This window comes from Halichoeres trimaculatus, unplaced genomic scaffold (genome assembly GCF_033239565.1).
Source record: "Halichoeres trimaculatus isolate MK-OKI-2021-1 unplaced genomic scaffold, fHalTri1.1 fHalTri1_scaffold_22, whole genome shotgun sequence".
Lineage (NCBI taxonomy): Eukaryota > Metazoa > Chordata > Actinopteri > Labriformes > Labridae > Halichoeres > Halichoeres trimaculatus.
Window position 1 is genome coordinate 9390333 of NW_027437200.1, and position 22033 is coordinate 9412365.

The following is a 22033-nucleotide window of genomic DNA, read 5'->3' on the forward strand; positions in this document are numbered from 1 at the left end:
GGCAGGACTTCCTCTTACGTCACCGTCAAACATGACAGCAGCCGTTCTTTACTCTGGTACAACCACTTTGAAATGATCCCGACTACGCCTTCGGTCAGGAATGTCCCACTTCTGCCAAGTCGCTGTTGAGCTCAGCCTGCTGAGTGTAACTCTCTGAGAGCGTGCTCTGCAAGCGTTAAATGTCTTTTGGCAGTTTGGGTGGTGTTCTCGAGATACTTCATGGATCATGTATTAATTCTGATGCTGTAGGACAACAGCTGCTTGATATTTGTCTTGTTTTTCATCACTTGCCTTTGGGAAAGACTCTTCAGAGCCCAAAAAGCTTAGTCATGGTGTTTCATATGTAGGTTTTGGCAGCGAGACGGTCAGCTCTTTCCAGCTGGCTGCACATAATTCGGTTTACTTGCACCTCGATCATGTAAGAACCAAAACTAGACGTCTTACATGATGCCACAGCTGACAGAAAACCAGCACAATTCAGCAAAATCCGTCTGCCACAGTTCACTTTGAAGTGCGCTCTGCCATCCATCAGGTTTGTTTTCTCATATCACTCCCGATGAACTCTAATGGGTGTTCTTAATGTGAGGCTGCAGGACGAGCCGGCTTGATGTATTGCTTTACAGCTCCGTTACAGAGGAAAAAAAAGGAGCCGCGGTTTTTCCCATAAGAGGGACACTAATGCCCATAACTGAAAGCAAATGTGGATCCACAGAGAATCCAGGGTTTAACTGTTCCCAAGGCCCATGGGAGAGGAAATCCAGGCCGACGTAGCGGAATAAGAATCCGGTCGTTTCTAACTCAGCTGTAGTTTGTAATATATGAAGGGCAAACCTCATGTTTTATGGTCAGGAGTGAAACCGAGACGTAGCCAGGTAAGTTCTGCTTCCCTCGGGTACAATCTGTTCTGTGGACACAAATCAAAGTGGAGGAAAACCACCACCCATTAACCCAGATACCCCTCACCTGCTTTGGATTTACAGAGGTCAACGACCAAAGAGTCTTCTTCACATCAGCTCAAGCTGCTCACACACACGCAAACCCACACACACACACACGGCTGTGAAAGTTGAGTTGGTGCCTGAACAGTCTGAGGTCATATCTTGGCGTAAGTTTGGTGCAAAAAACAGGGGAACACAAGCTGGTGTGGACTGGAGGGATGTGCAGAGTAGTCTGAAACACTTTCCAGGGGAAAGCCCCTCTCTGGAGCTCCTGAGGTTTCATTTATGAAACATTTTCAGACTCACCCACAGAACAGCATTTCTTCACAGCATGTTTGTTGGATCATTAAAAAGACGAATGGTCAATCTGGAAGAGCTCAGAAGAATGAGAGGCCAAGCGAAACAGGATATCTCTGAACAACGGGCTGTGTGGACAGATGGATGACAACACAGCTCCCCAAAAATAAAGCCAAAACACTTGGAGCCCCCCACTCCATGTTGTTTATGTCAATAGATATTTACCTTCGAAGCGTTGGTACAGCTGAGTGTTCTAGGTTGCACACCCATGAGGAAAGCCCTGGCTCGAATTCAACTTGCGGCACCTTTCCATGTTACTCCCTACTGTCATCCTGTTTCCTGCTCTATCCACTGTCATGTCCTCTATGAAGAAAGGCAGAAAAAAAAAGCTTAAAATATCACTTTAACCTATTTTTAGGTCACAAAAGCTGCATTTTCACCGAGCAGACTGGTTCGGTTTGTCTTGGTACGGCCTGTATTTTGTGGCATTTCCACTGACTTATCCGGGGACGGATCCCCAAATAACCGAGACGAGGCGTCCCACTTTTTGTGACCTTTCGTATGGGTGCCAGACTGAACCAATCCGCTCTCGGAAGGTGGAGCTACAACACTGCAGACCCTTGATTGGTCGAAAGAAACATCACTTACCATGCGACAGCTGCTGCATTTCTCCTGGCGGCACACAGACTTCTCTGAATCAAAGCTTGATTGCACTTTGTATCAAAGAGCTACATGCCAATCACAGAGAGGATGAAATGCTCTTTGTTTACTGGGTTGCGTTTTTCTTCTTTGTTGGTTTGATCAGAAGGGTACACTGTGTTGCGCTGCTACGGCGTCATGCTATCAAGTGATAGATGTGGCTTTCGGCAACCGGCTTACATGCCGCCTACCACAGGAGGGCACAGTTTGCTGTGGGATCAGGCTTAACTGTACCAAACCGTGCAAAACTGTACTAAACTGAACCGGACTGCTTAGTAGAAACGCGGCTAAAGAGGCATCAGCTTGTTTCAATCCATTCACAATATTTTCTTTATTGTAAAAACGTTTTTCCTTCAGTTGTGATGCTCTCCATGCTCCATGTGCTGCAGACAATGCTGGGAGGGTTATATGGTGACTTTGTCACTAACAATTTAAATGAAGCCTGTTTTATGATAAAGCTGGTTAAGATTACTCACCCCAGGAACAGTTTCCTGTTCTGATTTTCTGTAAGCCCTTCCTTCAGAGTAGATCAGACTGTCTGATATAGCTCCGTATCAGCTGGTAAATCAGCAAACAGCTCATTTGTCAGCATTTCAAAACCAAACAAAACGCTCCACTCTGAGAAGCTATAAATCATTTAAAAGACCTGACATTTAGAAGTAATTAAGAACCATTACAAGAGCTAATTGTTCAATAAAAATAAAACCAAACAATCTGCTCTGAGGACTCTGAACAGCTCGAGTTAATCAATAATACTTTGTGTTTGAAAGTTTGGGGACTGTTTACGTGGGTGCCGAGCAACATAAGAGTGACATGTTTTTACAGATTGTAAGTTATGATCATTTTATGGGAATAATTCCATTTCTCAGTTTCTCTGGATTCAAACATCCTGCAGCGTGCACCGACTGAGGAGGCGGTCGTTTTTTAAGGAGAGTAAGAAAGCAATTAGGTCTTTATCACTGTTCAGATCCTGCTTTACCGTAGTTTCCATGATTAAATGTGCTCAGTGGCTGCGTGTCAGATTGTAAATATGAAACTTTTCCAGCTACTTTTTGTCATTAGAATAAAAAATCTGCTCCTAATAAAGTAGAAACCAGACAGAAAGTGAAGGATTGAAGGAGTCGAGAGCTTAGAGTCTGGGGCTTTTATTTTGTTAGTTTGTCTTACATTCAGGTTGGCCTGGTGCCAGACCAGACATCATCTAAAAGAGGGAACAAAATCTGTTATTCTAAAAGCTTCGGACAGCCTGTGCTTATAAAACCACCGTACATCTACCCACATGCACATAAATCCTACATCTGTTTCCACCACACTGTATCGCTGCAATCATCAACATAATACATCTATGTTTTACTTGATTCCTCTGTCACCAAAATTTATGGCAACTGTCTAAAGAGATTAATTTTCTATTCTAAGAGAAACAAGAAGCTACAGAACAATCCACAAGGTGACAACAGTTCAAGCATGCAACACAATCTAGAAAAATAAACATTCTTTGAATGCCGCTAACAGTAACATGAGGTTTCAGTTGTGTCTGGGCATGACAGTAGTGTTTGAATGAGAGGATCTTTTCCTTCCTCCCTGATGGATAGAGCCTGACTGATCACAGATTAGCTTGAGTATCTGTACTGGAATGGAAAACGACTTTTAGTATATGATGTCTTTAATGATCTGAATGGATGGGGTCCTGCAGAGGTACTCAAAGGCTTCTGTTCTCGTCATATTAAGTATTTTGAACATTGTTAAAGATAGGAGGATCTATTTTGATTGGACTGCCTGGCCTGGAGTCTCACACACACTGTTGTAAATTACTTTTAGTGAGAAGTGTATTTGTTTTGGAATGCAATAGAGATCGCATCGAAACAAATTGTCTTTGTTCAAGACAAATTTTTAGTGGATACAACATGGTGAGGTAAGGTTTTATCAGTGCTAGCGCTACGGCTATACGTTAGCAACATCGTCAGCCCGGACATATCTGTAGGCTAGCGTGACAACAGTTAATCACTTTCAGTTTGTAAGTAGTTTAGCATCTGTTTATATTTAATGCAGCTGGCAGCCCGGTGCTCTAAGGCATGTCTGTAATGTGTAACATTAGTGAATCCTGGTTAGCTATGTCCTGCCAGTCAACTACCAATCAGAGCTAACGTAACCTCACTCTTCATTTTATTGATAGACTCTCAAGTTTGAACAGACCACTGCGGAATAACTGCTGACTGTGGGTTGGAATGAGTTTGGACAGTCTGTACATTTACAGTTGTTTAAGTAAGACTGTACTAGTCTTAGTCTCTTCTGGACTTGGTTTTGATGTGCCTGTTTTGTTCTTGCATGTATAAACCTCATCAACACCCACCTGGCCTGAGCTTTGTGAGCATGCTCCATGGTTTGCACCATGGACTTTGACCTGGAAGTTGTACAGCATATACATGCAAAGGAAGCCAGGTAGTGAGTCCCGCTGACTCCTTGACACCACATTAACTGTGCACTTTTCTATGCACATTTAGCGACACCAACAGGAGTTGGGGTCACTAAATGTTTTTAGTCTAAATGATGACCCTTGAAGCAAATTCTGCACAATGTCATTTTTTTGATACTGCATTGAAATTTTAGTGCTTTTGTTCCCTGTGGGTCTAAAACTTTGTTCTTTCGCTGCTGACTGCCTTGAACCAGGAGCCATGAAAGTGAGATGTTAAATCTCAGTGAAACCAACCTGGATGAAAAACTGAAATCAAAACTGAAGGGCTGCATCTTCACAGGACAGCAAAAGAGTGACTTCATGTCTTAAAGTTGCAACTTTATTCTTGTAGAATGACCAATTTCTTTTTTTAATGTGTTCCCATGTCTCTGTGTGAACAGTGTATATTCCAGCATCAAAATATCTGTGCTGTACTCTCTGTAGACCAAACATCCTGGCCTACAGAGAGATCAGTCGGGCTCTATTTGAGGCATCAGAAAAAGGTCTGTCCACTGGTTCTTGTACAGTATTCACTGCAGTCGAGTAAGAATGTATGAAGAGGATAATCCTGAAACACAAAGTGTTAATCCCTGAGAAATAAAAGCTGTTCTTCACAGTCTCTTACAAACTGAACAGGCTACTCCTGAACCCTCCTCTTCAGCTTCCTGTTCATCGGTTTCTTCTTCCACTTTCTTTTTCCAAGATGGTTGTTAAACAGGTAATTGTATCTCTCGTCCACTTCCTGCCCCCTCTCGTCTTTGTACCAGGGTCCCCAGACACCCCCATTGTACTGAGGGTTGGAGCGCAGGTCTTTGGCTGGGTAGCGTACCGGCACAGCAGTCTTGTTGTACTGTGCTAGCCGCATTAGCATCTTCTTCACGATGTGAGGGAATCTCTGAGACAAGTCCACCCTCTCGTAGGGGTCGGCTGTGATGTTGAAGAGCCACACAGACTTGCCCCGGTCCCAGCGGACGCGTTCGTTATGCAAGCGATTGGTCAGCCGCTGGTTGGAGAAGGTCTGAGGGGGAACCCAGTCACTGTAGCCGGGTACACCAGTTAGGAGCTTCCAGTGACCCACTCTTATTGCAGCCTGGACTGCTGTGTTCCAGATACCGTATCCAGCTTTCCACGAACCGTTCTTGGCTTTGATGTAGATCGGGTCAATGTTGTGAAGAACTTCCTGTCGAGGAGATTGGCGTCCTTCACTTATGGCCTCCCAGACATCGTACCCATCCAGGTTTAGGTCCTCGTCTATTGTCCCCTCTCCCAGAGTCACCAGTGTGGGGAACCAGTCAGTGATGTGCACCAGAGAGCGACACTTAGTCCCTTTGTTCACCAACAGTGGACTGTGAACGAAGCCCACCGCCCTGATCCCTCCCTCCCAGTAAGTGGCTTTACTCCCTCTCAGAGGCCAGTTACTTCCCCCTGCTAATGGCTGGCCACCATTATCAGAGGAGTACACTATGACAGTGTTGTCATAGTAACCATAGTGTTTAAGCGCTAACGTAAGGTTGCGAATAGCTTCATCCAGACATGACACCATGGCTGCGTATTTACGTCTGTGCAGGTTTGGGATACCTTTGTAGCGCTCGAGGTAGCGTGCAGGGACCTGCAGCGGGGAATGCACCGCCTGATAGGCCAAGTAGAGAAACAACGGCTGCCTGCGAGGGTTGTGATTGGCTAAGATGCTGATGGCCTTTCGAGTAAACATCACAGTTGAGTACAAGCCGCGGTCCTGCTCCCACGCAGCTTCCTCCCCCTCGTACAGATCGTAGCCACACATACCTGGGCCTTCACATTTATAGTGACTGTAGTAGTCCCCGCTTCCCAGCAGGGAGCCAAAGAAGGAGTCGAAGCCACGCTGGGTGGGCATGCAGCCACGCTTGTAGAAGCCTAAGTGCCACTTGCCCACCATGTGGGTGGAGTATCCTGCCTGCCTCAGCTTCAGGGGCAGAGTAACATTTTCCAGGGGGAGGCAGTTGGGTTGGGTCGCTCTGATGATGGAGTGCTGGAGGCCTGTGTGGATCTGATACCTGCAACACAGAAAACAGAGATCACACTTTTGGAGGCATTGAAATATGTGACAAAAAGCAAGTTGAGTGAATCAGCAATTTGGTTCAGATAGAAGAAGGGTGCACTGACGTTTGACAAACTGGAATATGGCAATGTTAAATGTTAAATATTAGAGCTGTTGACTGTTAATGTTATGTCTTGCTGCATTGGACTTATCCATCTGCAAAGACGTGGAGGTTGTCTCTCTACCCAAACCTTGCTATGATGAAGCAATGAAAGATAACTGAAACTGAAGAGACTCTTTATCGTCGTACTGAGATAGAAAATAATCCAAACGCTGCAATCCTGCCAATAAAAAATCTAGAGACTCACTGTTTCCAGCTCAAACGACTCCTCACACAGGATTTAAAAACGTTAGGTTGTCTGGTAACATCCAGAATCTTTGTATTTATCACACACTGATAAATCTGTCTCCAATCTTAATTGCACTATCCTGAAGCCAAAGCAAACACATTGGAGCTGACAGAAGAGTTCCTTCATGTCTTCCAGAACAGTAATGTAAGACATGCATCCAGTAGAAAGAGGTTCAGAGATGGTGGTTCAACAGGGAGGGGGGCCCCGAGCAAAAACAGAAGAGCTGTCACTCAAACCCTGACAGGAAACAGAGCTGTGACCTGGAGCTAATGACGCTGTGGCAGCTGCGTTGGCGGTGAGACAACACAGAACTATTGATGAGTGAGTGAAGAGAGGAAATCTGATATGAAACTTATATGAAACTTATAAACTTAACTGCTTCAAAAAGACACAAAGGATGTCCAAAAGCTTATGTAAGAAGACTTTTATTCAACTTTTCATACAATGGCTGTGTAACACTACAGAGTGTCTGTGGGAATTCAAAACAATTGTTGGTGAATCACTTCAGAGTAAACAGTTTCCACCCTCAAATTTCAAAACCCTCTGTTTCCCACAACACCACATCATTGATGAGTCAGCACTTGTAGTTCTCCAGATATTTGGTGATGCTGATGACGTAAAAGCTTCCCTGACAATGCTTTAAGTACAGTAATATGAGTTGAAAACTATTGTCTCTGAAGTCAAGGTTTCTGAGATTTCCAAAGAACTCCAAAGATTTCTGAGAAGAAGTTGCAAAAACTATGTTTGATCTTTCCGTGCTGTTGAGTCATACTTTCTCATGGGAAATGATTGTGTACTTAACTTGTAGATAGACTGTAGTTACAGAGCACTGTCTTAGAAATTCATTCACTATACACACACAGGTCGCAGAGGATGCTACCTCAAGTTTCCAACAGGAAATCCTGAAAAACCTTGGAGTCAGCATCTAATCCAAAGACACTTGAACACTGTGGATTACAGCAGCTGGGAATCAAACCCCCAGTGTTGAAAACAAGAGCTGACGCTACCACTGGGCTCCAGCTGCTCTAAACATGTCTACCTTCCTGTGTACAGCAACATTCAGCTTCTATGCTCCAAATATCTGGAACAAACTGCCAGAAAATATCAGGTCTGCTGAAACTCTGAGCTCCTTTAAATCCAGGTTGAAGACTCACCTTTTTACAGCTGCCTTTTATTAGAGCATTTCGACAATTCATTTTAATATCTTTTATTCAAAATAATAATAATAATAATAATAATAATAATAATAATAATAATAATAATAATATTTTTATCTTAAAATCTGTTTAAAAATCTATTTTTTTAATCTTATTTTGTTTTATTGTATCTTATTAATTGTAATCAGCTTTTCAATTGAATTTTCTTTTAATTTGTTCTGTCTGTAAAGCACTTTGAATTGCCTTGCTGACATGTGCTATATAAATAAACTTCCCTTGCCTTGCCTTGCCTTGCCACAGAGTGAAAAAAATAGTTCAAAACCCCAAACTAATTACGTAAGTTGTATCTCCCACATAGCCAGAAAATTAACAAGAAATAAACGTAAAAACAAGCTACCTGTCATAACCACAGGCTGTATAAAACATGGTTATAGTATCAGTGACATCATCATCCACTAGATTCTGGATTTTGGGGGAGGTACTTTGAAGCCCACAGATGGAGGTCATCATGTTGGAAGTGTCGGCTCAACCTTGAGTGAGGGACCATAAGTATCATCTCATCTCAATTATGTACATTTAAATCACGGTTCGGTATACCTTGGTTTTAGGGTCATGGTTCGGTACAGTATGGAACAACGCAAAACCATTTGCTTGTTTAGCATGTTTATTAAACCAAAAACTTGCCATTATACAGCGAGGGGGGAGGCTCTTCAAGCTCCGGTTGGTCGTTAGCAGCAGCCATGATGCACAGTTCAGACACAAGCTCCTGTGGCCACGGAAGCTCTTTGATATTCATCTTCTGATTGGCTCACCGTGAGACGTCATGTCCACATGATGTGCATATGATCGCAAAGCACGAATCACAGAGCACTTTCCTCATGAATATTAAAATGCCTTCCCTGTTCAGCCAATCACAGACGAGTACTCACGTGAATATTAAAGAGCCATGTGCAGCGGCTAACGTAAACTTACTGTACTCATTCGAATACAGCACTGTACCGAACCGAACGACCTTATGGAGCGGTTCGGCCCGGATGCATGTACCGTTACACCCCTAGTATCAAATGGACACATGGGGAACTTAAGTATTTAGGACCACAATGAGGCACTGCCATGACTAAAACGGGGCATACCTAGATAGCCTTTTCGGGGCTACTGGTTACCTAAAATGAAATCACAGCTGTTGGTAGTAAATGCTGATCAACCATCCTGTACGTTGATGATGTCCAAGTCAATGTTAGTCAAAAATGCTATCATCTCTCTGGGCATGTGAGAACCCATTACCACTGATCCACAGACAACCAATAATGTCAGTTGTTTTGAGGCTTCTCCTCCTCTGTCACTGTTCAAGAGGTGTTTTTTTTTAAGGCTCAGGTTACAAAGTTGACAGCTGGCATTCAGTTCAAGATTTCTCCTTGCACTTTCTGTTACTTCAGGTGTTACAGAACTTGTTTCCAATTTGGTTCTATGTCAAAATATTGGTTGATATAATGGAAGTTATCTCATGCAAGTCGAGATGCTGGATAATGACAGTTTCAAAGTGAGCCGCTTTGGTTCACACAAGTCCAGCACAAGTGAGATTTCTACAGAGGAGTCCCAGACCTTCTACTGAACCTTGAGCTACTTTCTGCAGCTCTAAATCAAATCAAATCAAACTTAGCTCTGGGATTAGAAGTCTGATTTGAATCAGCCAAGCCAGCTTTGTGATCATCAAGACTATGACTGACTGCGTTCAGGTCCCACAGGGAGGAAACCCAGCTCAGACCCTGGAAGATGCTCTTAGAAGATGAGCAGACTGAGGTCTGACTTCATTTCTGTCCGTCTGCTTTGAGTGAAACCAAGATACCCAGGAGACGTTGGGACTAGTGTCGCCAGATGCCTCTTCCCCTTCTCCCCTCATCTGCCCCTCCCCTGCTCTCCCTTGAGGTTAGCCGTGTACCATCAAACTGTCACCAGGGAAGGAGAGAAAATAAGAGCCTGGTTTGAGTTTCAGGAGAGTAGGACTCCACTGGAGGAGATCCAGAAGGTGGTCAAACCCAGAAAACCTCCGCTGCCCGCTGAGAATACGAGTCCTATAAGGGTTACACTACAGAGTGATGGGTGTGACGTTCCAAACAAAGCAATAAACTCAGTGATTTACAAGTGAAAACCTTCTGCACAGGAACAATACGGAGAGCAGTGCACATACTGCCATAAAATCCCAGGGTGCAACTGAAAATTCACAAACTAACTACCAGGCATGTCGCACAGCTGGGCAGACCATCAGCTCGTATTTCTATGACTTTATGGATGCTTCTGTTTCACTTTGGTGAAGTTTATTTAACCTCTGTGTCATAATGAGAGATTTTCAGTTTCCCACACATAAAAGATATTTCAACAAATGTGCCTATTCTGGACCAGCTCACACAGAGTTCAAGACCAAGTGGTGAGATGAAGAAGCTTTATAGAGAGGAGAAAGCATCTGATGTCACATTTGTTGAAGATGATTGCTGTTTTTTCCACGAGTATTCAGATAATTCCATTGTTGTATTTAAAGTTTTATAAATAGAACAAAAGGTGCATGGGTAATTATACTGGCTTCAAGAGTTCCTCGTCTTGAGTGTCCTTGTTAACACTTATTGCAAATGACCAGTTAAATTGTCATTGGTATTAGACAGCATTCTTGTGTTTTGTTATGTCTGTGATTCATGGTTTAAGTGCCTATACTCTTTATGCTGAGAACTGGAACTGTTTTAGGCTTTTATTCTGAAGGCTGGATTTTTTTTTTAACCTTGCAGAATAGATGGAGCTGCCTGATTCAGTTCCTGAAATCCTGCAGATCCATCTTGCCAGGCTCCATTGGCCAACAATTTCAATTGGCTAAATTCTAACCGGCCCAATCAGGGAAGAGCTGTGGGAGCTGTGGAAGTGACAGGAAGACATGACGTTAGCAGACTTTCGTACTTGTCAGCGTTTCTTTGATTCTGAAGTTAACTTTACAAAATCAGCAGCAGTCGTCTAACGCCATTATCACAGCTTTTTCTCCTGTTCCTGTAGTTGTTCGTCTGTTATTTCTCAGCAGCAGCGCAAATAAGCTGCATCATGGTGTGGCTTGATGAGGATTGGTCTGTGGTGAGTGTGTCAATCAGAATGGACGTCCAATCACCAGATGCTGATTTTTTTTATGGTCCCGTCTCTGAAATCAAATCAAAAGAGCTGCTACCCAGATGGACTAATGAAATATTCCTATGGCTGATATATAAAACTGTTTGTCTGGCGTGTCAGGTTAGGATTTTCTTTTTAATCAGAGGAAATAGGTTAAAAAAAAAAAAGACTTCCTTGCATGACTTCCTGTCCAATGTGATCTGCCCTACGGGGAATTGACGCATCACAGCTTCAGCACAAAAATAGGATGCTTGCGTATCTGTTGCAACCTGCCAGAGCAGGGAAGCATCTGGCGTACTTTGGCTGTTATAGGTAATCGCAGCAGCCCTGAAAAAATTGTTTTTTTGTTTTTTTTTTACTATTTAGAGAGGTGCAAAGACCCAGCCCTTTTGGTTCTCATTTGAGGCCTCTAAATCCTCACCTCTACATCATTGTAATTGATCCATTGGTTTTATGACTGTTTCATTTAATAATGTTGTTATTGGTTTACTGTAGATTTTAGAAGTTCAATAAATGTATAGATTTAACTCTTATTTGTGTCCAGCTGTATGTTGTGAATGTTGCGTTAGTTATTCTTGATTATTCTGTTTTTGTCTTGTCTTGCGTGGCTCTTAAGCTTGTAATAAAGAAAGAATGAACATACACTATGTTGGGAGTTCAACCATGGGCCAAGCTGGGGACACTCCACCCATAAAGGTCAAAGTTTGACACTCCCAGTCATTTCACCGCAAACTGCTGCTGTCCTCTGGCTAAAAATATGAAATAACAGGTTGACACTTAAAATACATGAAATTATCAGCAAGACAACCTGTTTGAGGAGCTGATTTTGTGAACTATCAAGGCCTGATTCATAAAAGATGGCACATCTTCTGCACTCACTAAACCTGTTAAAATAACCTAAAAGAACACAGTCTGTCATAAAGCACATACTTAGAGTTAAATGTACCTATAGCAGAGCATCACTGTACTGCTGTTGTTTGCCTCTGTGAATAAAAATGATCGTCACTGCAAAAAAAGAGAGTTGGTGCTGCAATATCTATAAGAGATGACCTACAAATCATATATATCACTAATCTTCAAAACTAGTTTGGCGCCTCATGGCGAGCTAGCAGCAGCTCAGCCTTCTTTTAGTCCTGTGTTCATTGGAAAGTTCTGCAGACACTGACACAGCTTGGTTTTCATGTTTTACTGACTGAGAACATTTTCTTATGAGAGGAAATGGTCATTCTCTAATTATTTCTTTTTATTTCATCACTTTTCTTGAGTGTTATATTTCACAGAAATTGATTCATAAATAAGTCTACAGGTGTTAAAAGTCCCCACATTAATGCGTCATAATATCAGTTTTGTGTTTCTGCAGCCAAAATGAAAACCGACTCTGCACCAATCATGTTTGTAAACCAGGAAGCAGTCTAAGTGTTGGCAAGGCCATCCTGGATGTATCAGTTTGTTTTTTGGGGTTAATCACACCGGGTGTTCTGCACTCTGCTTTCCTCAAACAAAATGCCATCTGGGTTTGATGCCTCCAAAACATTTGGAGTCAAATCAAGAAGTTGTAATGTTTACAACGAAGATTCCCACGGATTTTAATGTCAGTTCCCAGGATCTTCAAAATGTTAAACTCATCAGAGTAATAACGCAGAACATTTTGGAATCTGATACCTCCATTCACTGAGGTTAGGTCCCTGAATTCAGAACGAGACCACAGCGCCCATGGTCTCAGTTTCATGAGGCGAAGAGAAGTATTTCTTGTCACTCTGAGGTTTAGGCAGGGGGGACTCTGAAACCCAACCAGAGCGGGCACACCAGGGGATAGAGAGGGCATTGTTGGTCTGTCATTAGGCAACAACGTATAAATGAACAGAACTGAGAGGAGATGAGAATGAAGGCAACGTGTGTTTGTGGGGAGGATGACAACATCAATGACAAGAAATCAACCACCCTGGCACGGACAATGTGCTCTTTTAAGAATAAAGAATCAAAGATGTTCATTTCCTCTGGTCCAAAAAAACAAATTAAACCAAAAAATAAAACAAGTGAAGAGCATTTATTAAGACATCATGTTTGATTTAATCACTCCAAACTTTCCACACAAGCTGAGTGATGAGAGACTCTGGCCAGGCATGTGAGATGGGTATTCATTTACTGCGCGATTAGATCAGGAAAATTTCTGCAACCACAGCAAGTCCTTCTCTTTGCCAGCATTAAAAACTCTACAAAAGGTTACTTAGTCACTGTTATCACAGAATCCCTGTGTAGAAATCATATTAATCTTGGTTGCTTATTGATCAAACAGAAATATAAGTTATTGAGAATGAAAATGAAAAACAACAAATGTATTTACAAAGCTGGCGTAGTCCCTATAAAATACCATGCACACCTGGATTCCCAATTTACACTTCCTGGTACAAGCCTCTAAATTATATAAGATAACATGAATCACCAAATAGATACCGGAGACAGCTTAGCTCCTGGTTACTTCCTCCAAGGAGGTCATGTTTTTGGGAGTTTGCCCATCTGTCTGTTTGTTGTTTGTCTGTGAACATAACTCAAAAAGTAACCAACGAATCTTGATGAAATTTTCAGGAAATGTTCTAAATGGGATAAGGAAGAAGTGATTAAATTTTGGAGGTGATCCGGATCACTGTCTGGATCCAGGATTATTTTTAAAGGATTCTTTATCATTGTGAGATAGGGCCATTTTCACCATATGTGTATATAACTCCACTATAAATGATTGGATTGCTTTGCAAAACAATACAAGAATAGGTCAACATAATTTCTGACAGATGTAAAAGTACACTCCAGATCCTGCCGATATCCTGGATACTAAGATCCGGAATATGAAATATGTACTGGGTCATCATAATTATCAACACTGTCAGGTAACAAATTATTGTACAAACCTGCAACTAACACCAAATTGTAGCAGACAGTCTGCTGAAAGGGAGTATAACATTAAAGTAGGACTAAAGTGTTGGTGACAATCACAATATGCTTGGTGGAGGTCTGCGCTTTCTGAGTGCTTTTCTAGTTAAATGTGTGTGTGTAGAATGTGACACAAATAGAAAGCTAACCTATAACTAAAGCTAAGGTCACTGAGGGCAGCTCAGCTTGCAGCCTATGCTTTCAACCATACTCTGCTGTATCCTAATCACAGGATTTACTTGTTGTTACAGTAAAATCTTAGTGAACACAGTTAGCGTTAGCTCAGCTTGCGGCTCCTCTTAATGTCCTGTGTCTGCAGAGAATGGCCAGAGATCACTGTACAGACATTAGGACAAAAAGACACTCTGGTTTCTTCTTGCGTACATCCTTTTATGGAAATCCATCCTCGACGCCCAGCCCTTCTTTCCTCAGGCGTATTACACGCTGAATTTCGCCTTGTTAACAGCACATAAATGTCCACTAAATGACTTCTGGATGTTCCACGCTCCATTATCTCCAATCTTCTCATGTGTTCTTTCCGTTTATATAAGGATCAGTTTCTACATCTGGCCTTTCTTCCATTTATTTGTGTTTGTCAGACTCTTTGTACTGATGCCACGGGAGCGTTGTGATAAAGACTTCACTGAACGCAAAGTGAAAAGAATGCATGTGAGCCTAAAAGTGGAAAATGAAGAATAATGGAAACCACATACCGTACATGTTCATATTTATTAAGACATGCATGTGTGTGAGACTCTGACCCATTCCTTCTCCTGCAGGTTCGTTGGTGTTCACATACCGAAAGGTTACAGCCGTGTAATGGGAATGTCATGCTAAGTGCAGTCTGTGATCCCTCCACAAATCTGTCAAACTGCCCCAGGTCTTGAAGGAGCTCGGCACAAGGTGGAGCAAGAAGACTTTCAAGGTATCCCTGTGTTGTTTCTTCTTGACATATGAGGGACTCACGGGAGCACCAGGCTTTGACTTTGCAGGTTTTGGGGCACCTGAAGGACAGTTCTAGGTCTTGAGTATTTATGAGGCCTTGAAATAATGACTGTGGTAACTACTGCCCTCTGGAGATCTTTCCCTCTACCCTGTGGTTCTTCCACATGTCCAACGTGACTGATTTATTGGTTCTTTTAAACCAACCAGAGCATGAAAAGCAGCAGCAGCAAAGGGGCCAAAAAACTCTGAGGTCAAACATCTCTGCAACCTGTGTCCCACAAGGTTCACGCCACGTGAATACAGGAAAAGACTTCTGGGATTCCTTATCTTATCTCACCAGGAGTGTTGTTTCATTCCTCATGTAGAAAGCAGAGTTATGTTCTTCAGTGCTGCTGCAATCACGATATCTTTCTGGCCGTATTTGTACAACCCCTGAGCCACAAGGCCAACAAATCACACACTCCATTAAACTCGAATCGCTGCTAAGTCCCGCAAGACAAGTGCATTGGCCACTGCTGCAGCCACTGAGGTTCTGGAGGTTCCCCGAGTAAACCTGTTGCCCAGACCGGGGCCTGGTCTCGTGCTCCTGCTCCACGTCCTCCCAGCATATGGTTCAAATAAGCAGCCTGAACTCTGCAGCGCTGCGTTTAATCAAAGTCAGCCCTGGAGTGGTTCGTCTTACTTAGCTTGTTCTTTCGGCAGGCTCTTCATTTACTTCCTCTGTATCTCTGACTTTCTAGCTTCAGGTTTCTCCTTTCGCCTCAGCGCAAACCTCTCCTTAGTAACAGACTCTAGCAGGAAATGCAGATCCTTTCTTTTCAAGACTTCTTTGTCAGAAACCACAGTCCTCCAGAAACCTTTCTATCCACAACTTCAACCTTCATTCATCGTTTGGTTCGTCTTTGCACAACCCAGACCCCAGGGGGATGAGTGAGAGGGGAAACGGGGAGGTGACAGATGACTGAGACAACAAGAGAAGGGTGAGTGAGAGGTGAAGACAAGTTGAAGATAAGTGTGGACAGATGGGGAGTGTGAGTAAGTAGGCGGAGGAGTGAGAAGGATCTGCTCTGAGCGAAAAGGTGACCCTGATCTCTGAGCCCTCGGCTTATTCTTCATCACCTGTTTTTTCAAGTTACGATAGATCATTCTGCAGATCTGAAGCTTCATTCCTAAGAGCTCCAGCAGATTAAAAAGTAGCCACACTAAAGGCCGGTAGATCAGCAGCGTACGGCAGAATTTGGCCAGACAGCCAACAATGTATTGCAAAGGAGCCAACGGCATGTGCTTGTCTCCTCAGAAGTATGCCAACAACATGCCACTCCTTATCCTCGTTTTTATTGACAACAGAAGTGCAGAAAAGTAAAGAAAGGGTATGTTTCGCTTGTCGTTTCTCAGGAGGATACAAACTATGGTCATTAGTACATCCGTGATGACATAGAAGTATTCTACTTGTTAGCTTAGTTAGCATCAACAGCAGAATGAATGCAATTCCAATGCAGACCGCAATACTTTTAAAGAGCGTGAATTCTGCATTCACATGCTGTAATCATGGATTTTAAAAAAACAACGCTGAATGATCAGATTGAATGTGTGCATATTTTCAAGCCCCTACATATTCATATGCTGTGAAAAACCCTAAATCTGTCTGTTAACCAATCAAAACGCTCTGTTCAATAAATAGCACCAGATCTTCACAAGATCTTTAGAGGACTTGCTTAAATAATGAGGCCATCACAAGGATCTAATAAATGGTTCATGAATCATGAGGAGCCAGCATCCAACACCAAGGTCAGCCCATAGCTCTGTCCACCATCAGGCCTCTAGAGGGCTGGCCAATCAAAGTGAGGAGGGTTTGTGACGCAGAGAGCCTTAAAGAGACAGCAGCCAAAAGATTTTCAGACTTAGGCGGAAATAGGGCTATTTTAAAACACCGGTGAGAAAAATTGAAGTTTTTTTTATTTTATTTTTTTTTTAGCTCTAACCTCTTAAGACCCGAGCTTTTGTCTGATGTGCATTTTTTAATTCACCTTCCTATTTGGATAAGTAAGACCTAATAAGTATGATAACTGAACTTGGTCTTTGTACAGGAAGTTTGATTATTTGTGTTATGACTTCTCTATTAGGTGTTTGTTAGTAGTGTTATTGTACTAAAATATTTTGTTTTTTTCCACAAAAATTGGTGTAATGTGATTTCACCAAAAGATGATGTGGGCAGTTACCCTAAATGTGGCTCATCAGTCAAAGTTTCAAAAAATATATAAAAGTACAATGCTGTAATTAGAAAATTAAAAGTTAAGTGCCCCAGTGCAGATAATAATTTAGCTACTGCTGCATTACCAACTCAAGATGGACTTAACTACTGCAGCTCAGGAAGGACGTCTTTGTTCATCATAGTATCGTATAGACATCATATAGTCATTGACATGAAGTTTCTTTCACAGGCGACGCAGGCTGCAGTCGCAGAAAGAAAACAAAATCTCTCGCCTTACCGATTCTTTTTTTTTTTTTTTTTTTTTCACATCGAGCTCTCGTGGCTGTCTGAAGAGCTCAATTTTAAAATGCTAACACCTGTAGCCGGTGGCAAAGCTGCATGAGGTTAACCATGAGGATGAGATTAAGACCATGTGTGGTTCAGATTGTACCGTCTGAAATGGAAATAGAGCCCAGCTTTAGCCTGGGGGTACTACTTGAAGTCTTATTGTGCTGCTGAACAAACTCAGAAAAAGTCACAGATTCTTCTCCTGATGTAAGACTTCAAGTGTGTTTGTGACGTCAGGAATGCTCAAACAAAGTCCACATGCAGGATTTGCCTGGGCAGGTAAGATGACACGGCTCTAAAGATGCAGAGCAGTCAACTTTGACATCCAGAAGTCAGTTCAGTTAATTATAAAGGACCCAAAACAAGAGAAAGTTTGAAAATATCTGCACATAATTCACCCGTCATCTGTAATTTTCTCTGAACATATCTGACATTTTTGCTACCCCCAGCTCTGCCCTCGCCTCTGCAAATCCACCTCTCTTCATCAGTGAGGATCAGCAGGAGCACAAAGGGGTTTCAGGCCAAAACAACTCCAGACTTGAAAGAAACTTCTGACTCTAAGCCTCTAATCTCATCAGAGCAGGGTAAAGAAAAAACAGAGTGAGGTTTTTTCTGATGCTGTGAGTTTCTCAGGAGACGGACAGCGTGGAAATCGCTTCCCAAGCTCCTGTTCCTGGAAGGCTAAAAGTGCTTTGCTACGGTTCCAACAGCGGCTGCTCACAACTGTTTCTGCAAATACGCCAGGGTTTTATTTTCACTCTGAGTTTAGATAACAACGGTTCATAGAGACTCTGCTCTCTCAAAGACTTTCAGGTGAGTTCACAATATGGTGATTTATCCTTGAGTCCAGGGATGATAGCTTGATACTCTCATTGGAAGTCGCAATATTATCAAGGACAGGCTTGAGTGTGGTCTGTTTAGTATTTTGACAAAGACAACCTGACCATTTGAATTATGGTGCAGAAAAACAGAGAACGGTCTGCTGAACAGATCTACTTGGTAGCTTGTAAAGACTAAAATCAGGGTTTTTGAAGCACTTCCTTTCATGATGTGGTCCTTTACTCACACTGATATTGGCTCTAAAGGTCTGTGCAACAGTGCCAGAGAAAATAGTAGCATTGAGTGCTGCAGTGATGATCCAGCTGATGTTTTAACACATAGGCGTATGGCGCTCTCCCACTTTAACTCTTTCCAGGAATCCATTATCAAACCTTCACCTGCACTTCCACATGGATGTGCTGATGTAAGCCAACTTTTTTTCAGAGATTTCGGAGGAGGAGGAGGTGGCTGCACTTTTCTCATTATCTTCTCGGCATCCTGCCAACAAACAACGGTGCCCAGCGGGCCTCCTTCGTTTCAGCAGAGGAGGGGAGCAGATGTTGGAGGTGGGAGGAGTAGGAGGAGGAACCCTGCAGAGCTGCATGTACAGTAAGAGGAAACTGCTGATGTGAAGAACACTAAAAATCCACAGCTGACCCCCCATGATGCTGTATCACCCGCTGAGATCCTGTTACAGCTTCCTCCATACACATACAGCAGGTTTGACAACGCTACTGCATCATTACTTCTGCTCTCCGTAACCCAACTCAAAGTTTCAGGCTGATGCTTTCTAATAAACTGTAATGTTCATCTGGAAAGACATTTTTACTAAAAGAGCAGGAAGTAACACTAGAATGACTTTTTTTCCCCTGTGATTTAGAGGTTTGCCTTGAAGCAGTCCACAGCATATAGAACTCCCAGTGTGTAGCGAAACTTTGCAAATGCAAAAAGCTGACTTTAGACTATGTTGACATTGAAGAAAATAATAAATTCTAAAACTTTTCATGCAACTTTTGCACGTTGAAGAATCATAGTTTTCCGCTGCAGATGGATTAAAGAGGTTTATTTCAATCAAACAATAAGATATTCCTGCTATTAAGATTAAAAGAACTAAGGCCATAGAGGATATCTGTGTAAGGTGCATGATTTTCCTAATACCCCTGCCTGCAGCTTTTGATCATATCACACACTTGGTACAAGCTGAGCATGCAGGTTAAGGGATTGTTTGCTTCAGCTGCTCTGCAAACCCTTAGCTCAGGTCGAAGAAGTGCACCTCTGCAGAAAAGGATCAAACAGATCTGCAGAAGTCATGCTGTGTAGATATGGGGAGTCATTCACGCAGCCTGATATCATTCAAAGACAATGCAAGATCATGGATCCATAACATGTCTTTACAGTCTTTGCACATTCTCTCATTTTACAGTTGGAAAGAATAATCATTGTCAGGAAAGCCACGACCTCCATCCTTTGGATTGTCTGTTTTAACAATGTGTATGATACAAACTCTTTTTTTTTTTTTTTTTTTTTTTTTTTAAAGGTTGCTTATGCTGTGTTGCAGTTTTCCTGGTTACAGCATCTTAGAGCTGGTTTAAAGGGAAGACTCTTCTCTGCAGCCTTTGGTCAGAAAGGATATTTGGGGTAAGGATGATTTTTTTTTGTCTCTTGAATCCAGGAAAGTAGAGGTAGATAGAGAAAGAAGGTCTCACTAGGTGAGTGAATCATTGCTAGCCTGTCAAAAACGTCATTTCTATTATCAAACTGAATAAAAATGGGTAATACAAACGCTTAATGAGGGTGGAGAACTTTTGACTTTATCACACAGCCTCTTGAATTGACCCAGTTTTTAAAGACTGAATTTGCTCTCTAAAGCAGATAAAAATAAAAGTTGTTCGTAGGGATCTTTTACCCTAATACTGATGTTTTTCAGCTTAAGTAAGATCTTCTGTTTAAGAACCAGACTTCAGAAACCTGCCCGTACCTGCCGGTCATGAGCTGGCTCCTGGACGGGCTGCAGAGCGGCTGCACGTAGTAGTTCTCCAGTTTGACTCCCTGCGCTGCCAGCCGGTCCAGGGTCGGGGTCTTGATCTCTGATCCGTGGTACCCGACATCCCGGAAGCCCTGATCATCCACCAGGATGAAGACGATGTGCGGCTGAGAGCTCGGCTTGTTGAACTCATTCCCTCCGTTCCTCTGCTGCGCGTTCCAGTTTTCCCACGACAACTGAACGCTCCACGTCTGAGAAATGATGAAGCTCAGGAACAGACTGAGCGGGACCCACAGGATGAACATGTTTCAGCCGGACTCAGAGCTCCACGCGCGGTCACTGCTGCTCGGTGCGCCGGTGTGTGCGGGCCGGAGCACGGTGCACATGATCGGGGGGCGCAGAGGCGCTTGGAGATCGGGTTCTCATCTTGTTCAGTCCTTCCCTCCTGCGCAGAGTCCGCTGACAGGTTTAAACTTTAGAGAAACAGTCAAATACATCTCCTGAACAGCTGTTAGCTTCTATACACCCGCACAGGTGAGACAACGATCTGTTTGTCTCTGCATCTATCCACTCTTGTCACAAGGCGCACAGAGTTTCCTCTGCTCTTACAAACAGCGAAGCAGAAGCCGGTGCACCGAGTTCACAGCAGCAGATCTCCTCCATCCTGACACACTCTCAGAGCTCACTGAGGAATGAAACAGACTGTGGATCGAGCCTGTGAGGAGGAGGCAGGTCCATGTGTCCGTCCTCTGCTTCATGCAGCTCAAATAGCTACTACGACGGTGCATTCAGGAACAACTCGAAAACCTCAGTGTCAGAGGAAACACTTCGAACAGCTGTCGTTTGGCATGTGTTATAAATAAGTGAAGAGTTTTAGTATTAATTTAATGTCAGTTTCATACAATTTTATCATTCGCCCCCAACTTTGATCTTACAACGTTTTAATTATGTCACTGAATTAGACATGTTTTATATTAGGTGTACACTTATATTTTCTGACAGGTGCACAAACTAAAGTCTACTACTACTTAAAGCACGTGGGCTGTGCATGTGCTACTCCCTAAAGCTACATACATTCTGCAGAAACTCAAGAACTCTTAGAGCTGATGTCCTTATTTCAAGCATGATGTGAAAATGTGCTTCATGAGCATCCAGAGTTTAAAACCCATTGAAGGACTCGAATCCAGATTAAAGGTTAAAAAAAAAAAAATGGTCCAGAAAGGGGGAAATAAAAAACTCCATATTGCAAGATAAGAAATAGAGGCTCAAAATGTTGTGAGTCAAAATAGTCTTCTAAAAATCATGAAAAACATTTTGACATGAGGCTTTGTAGGGGGTGACTTGCCTTTGGAGACAAATCCTAGTGGTTATTGGAACAACAGTAGATTTCTGTTATTTTTTACCTTTTTTATTTATTTTTTTTAAATCAAAGATTAACAAAGGTCTTGGCCTATTAGGGCTGAGACATGATGATAGAATACAGCAAATCCTGTACATTACCATCTTTATCTCCAGCCATCAGTCACACACTGACTGTGTATCCTTGCTCAATAGATTTGTCAGACCAGTTTTCAGTCCAGCTCCTTGGTGGGTCGAGCATTTTGTTTTTCTTTTCTGGATTTACACTTCTGACACTGGGCATCTGATTTATGTACTGGCCCTGGAGAAAAGACACATAGATTAGAAAAACAGAGCCGGCAGATG

At 42.6% G+C, this 22033-nt stretch overlaps 1 protein-coding gene across 1 annotated transcript; it reads right to left on the minus strand.

Annotated features, from left to right (window-relative positions):
- Positions 1 to 3077: 3077 nt before the first annotated feature.
- Positions 3078 to 21077, minus strand: arsj (arylsulfatase family, member J). The gene is made up of 2 exons (XM_074662471.1): positions 20324 to 21077; positions 3078 to 6419 (listed from the first exon to the last, which is right to left on the minus strand). Exons 1-2 carry the CDS (start codon positions 20632 to 20634, stop codon positions 5024 to 5026), a joined length of 1707 nt encoding a protein of 568 aa, XP_074518572.1. The 5' UTR covers positions 20635 to 21077; the 3' UTR covers positions 3078 to 5023.
- Positions 21078 to 22033: the final 956 nt, after the last annotated feature.

Coding starts and splice junctions, on each gene's coding strand:
- arsj (XM_074662471.1), bottom strand. CDS start 20,634: ATGTTCATCCTGTGGGTCCCGCTCAGTCTGTTCCTGAGCTTCATCATT. Junction 6,420..20,323: donor AGCCAGCTCATGACCGGCAG/GTACGGGCAGGT, acceptor TCTGTGTTGCAG/GTATCAGATCCACACAGGCC.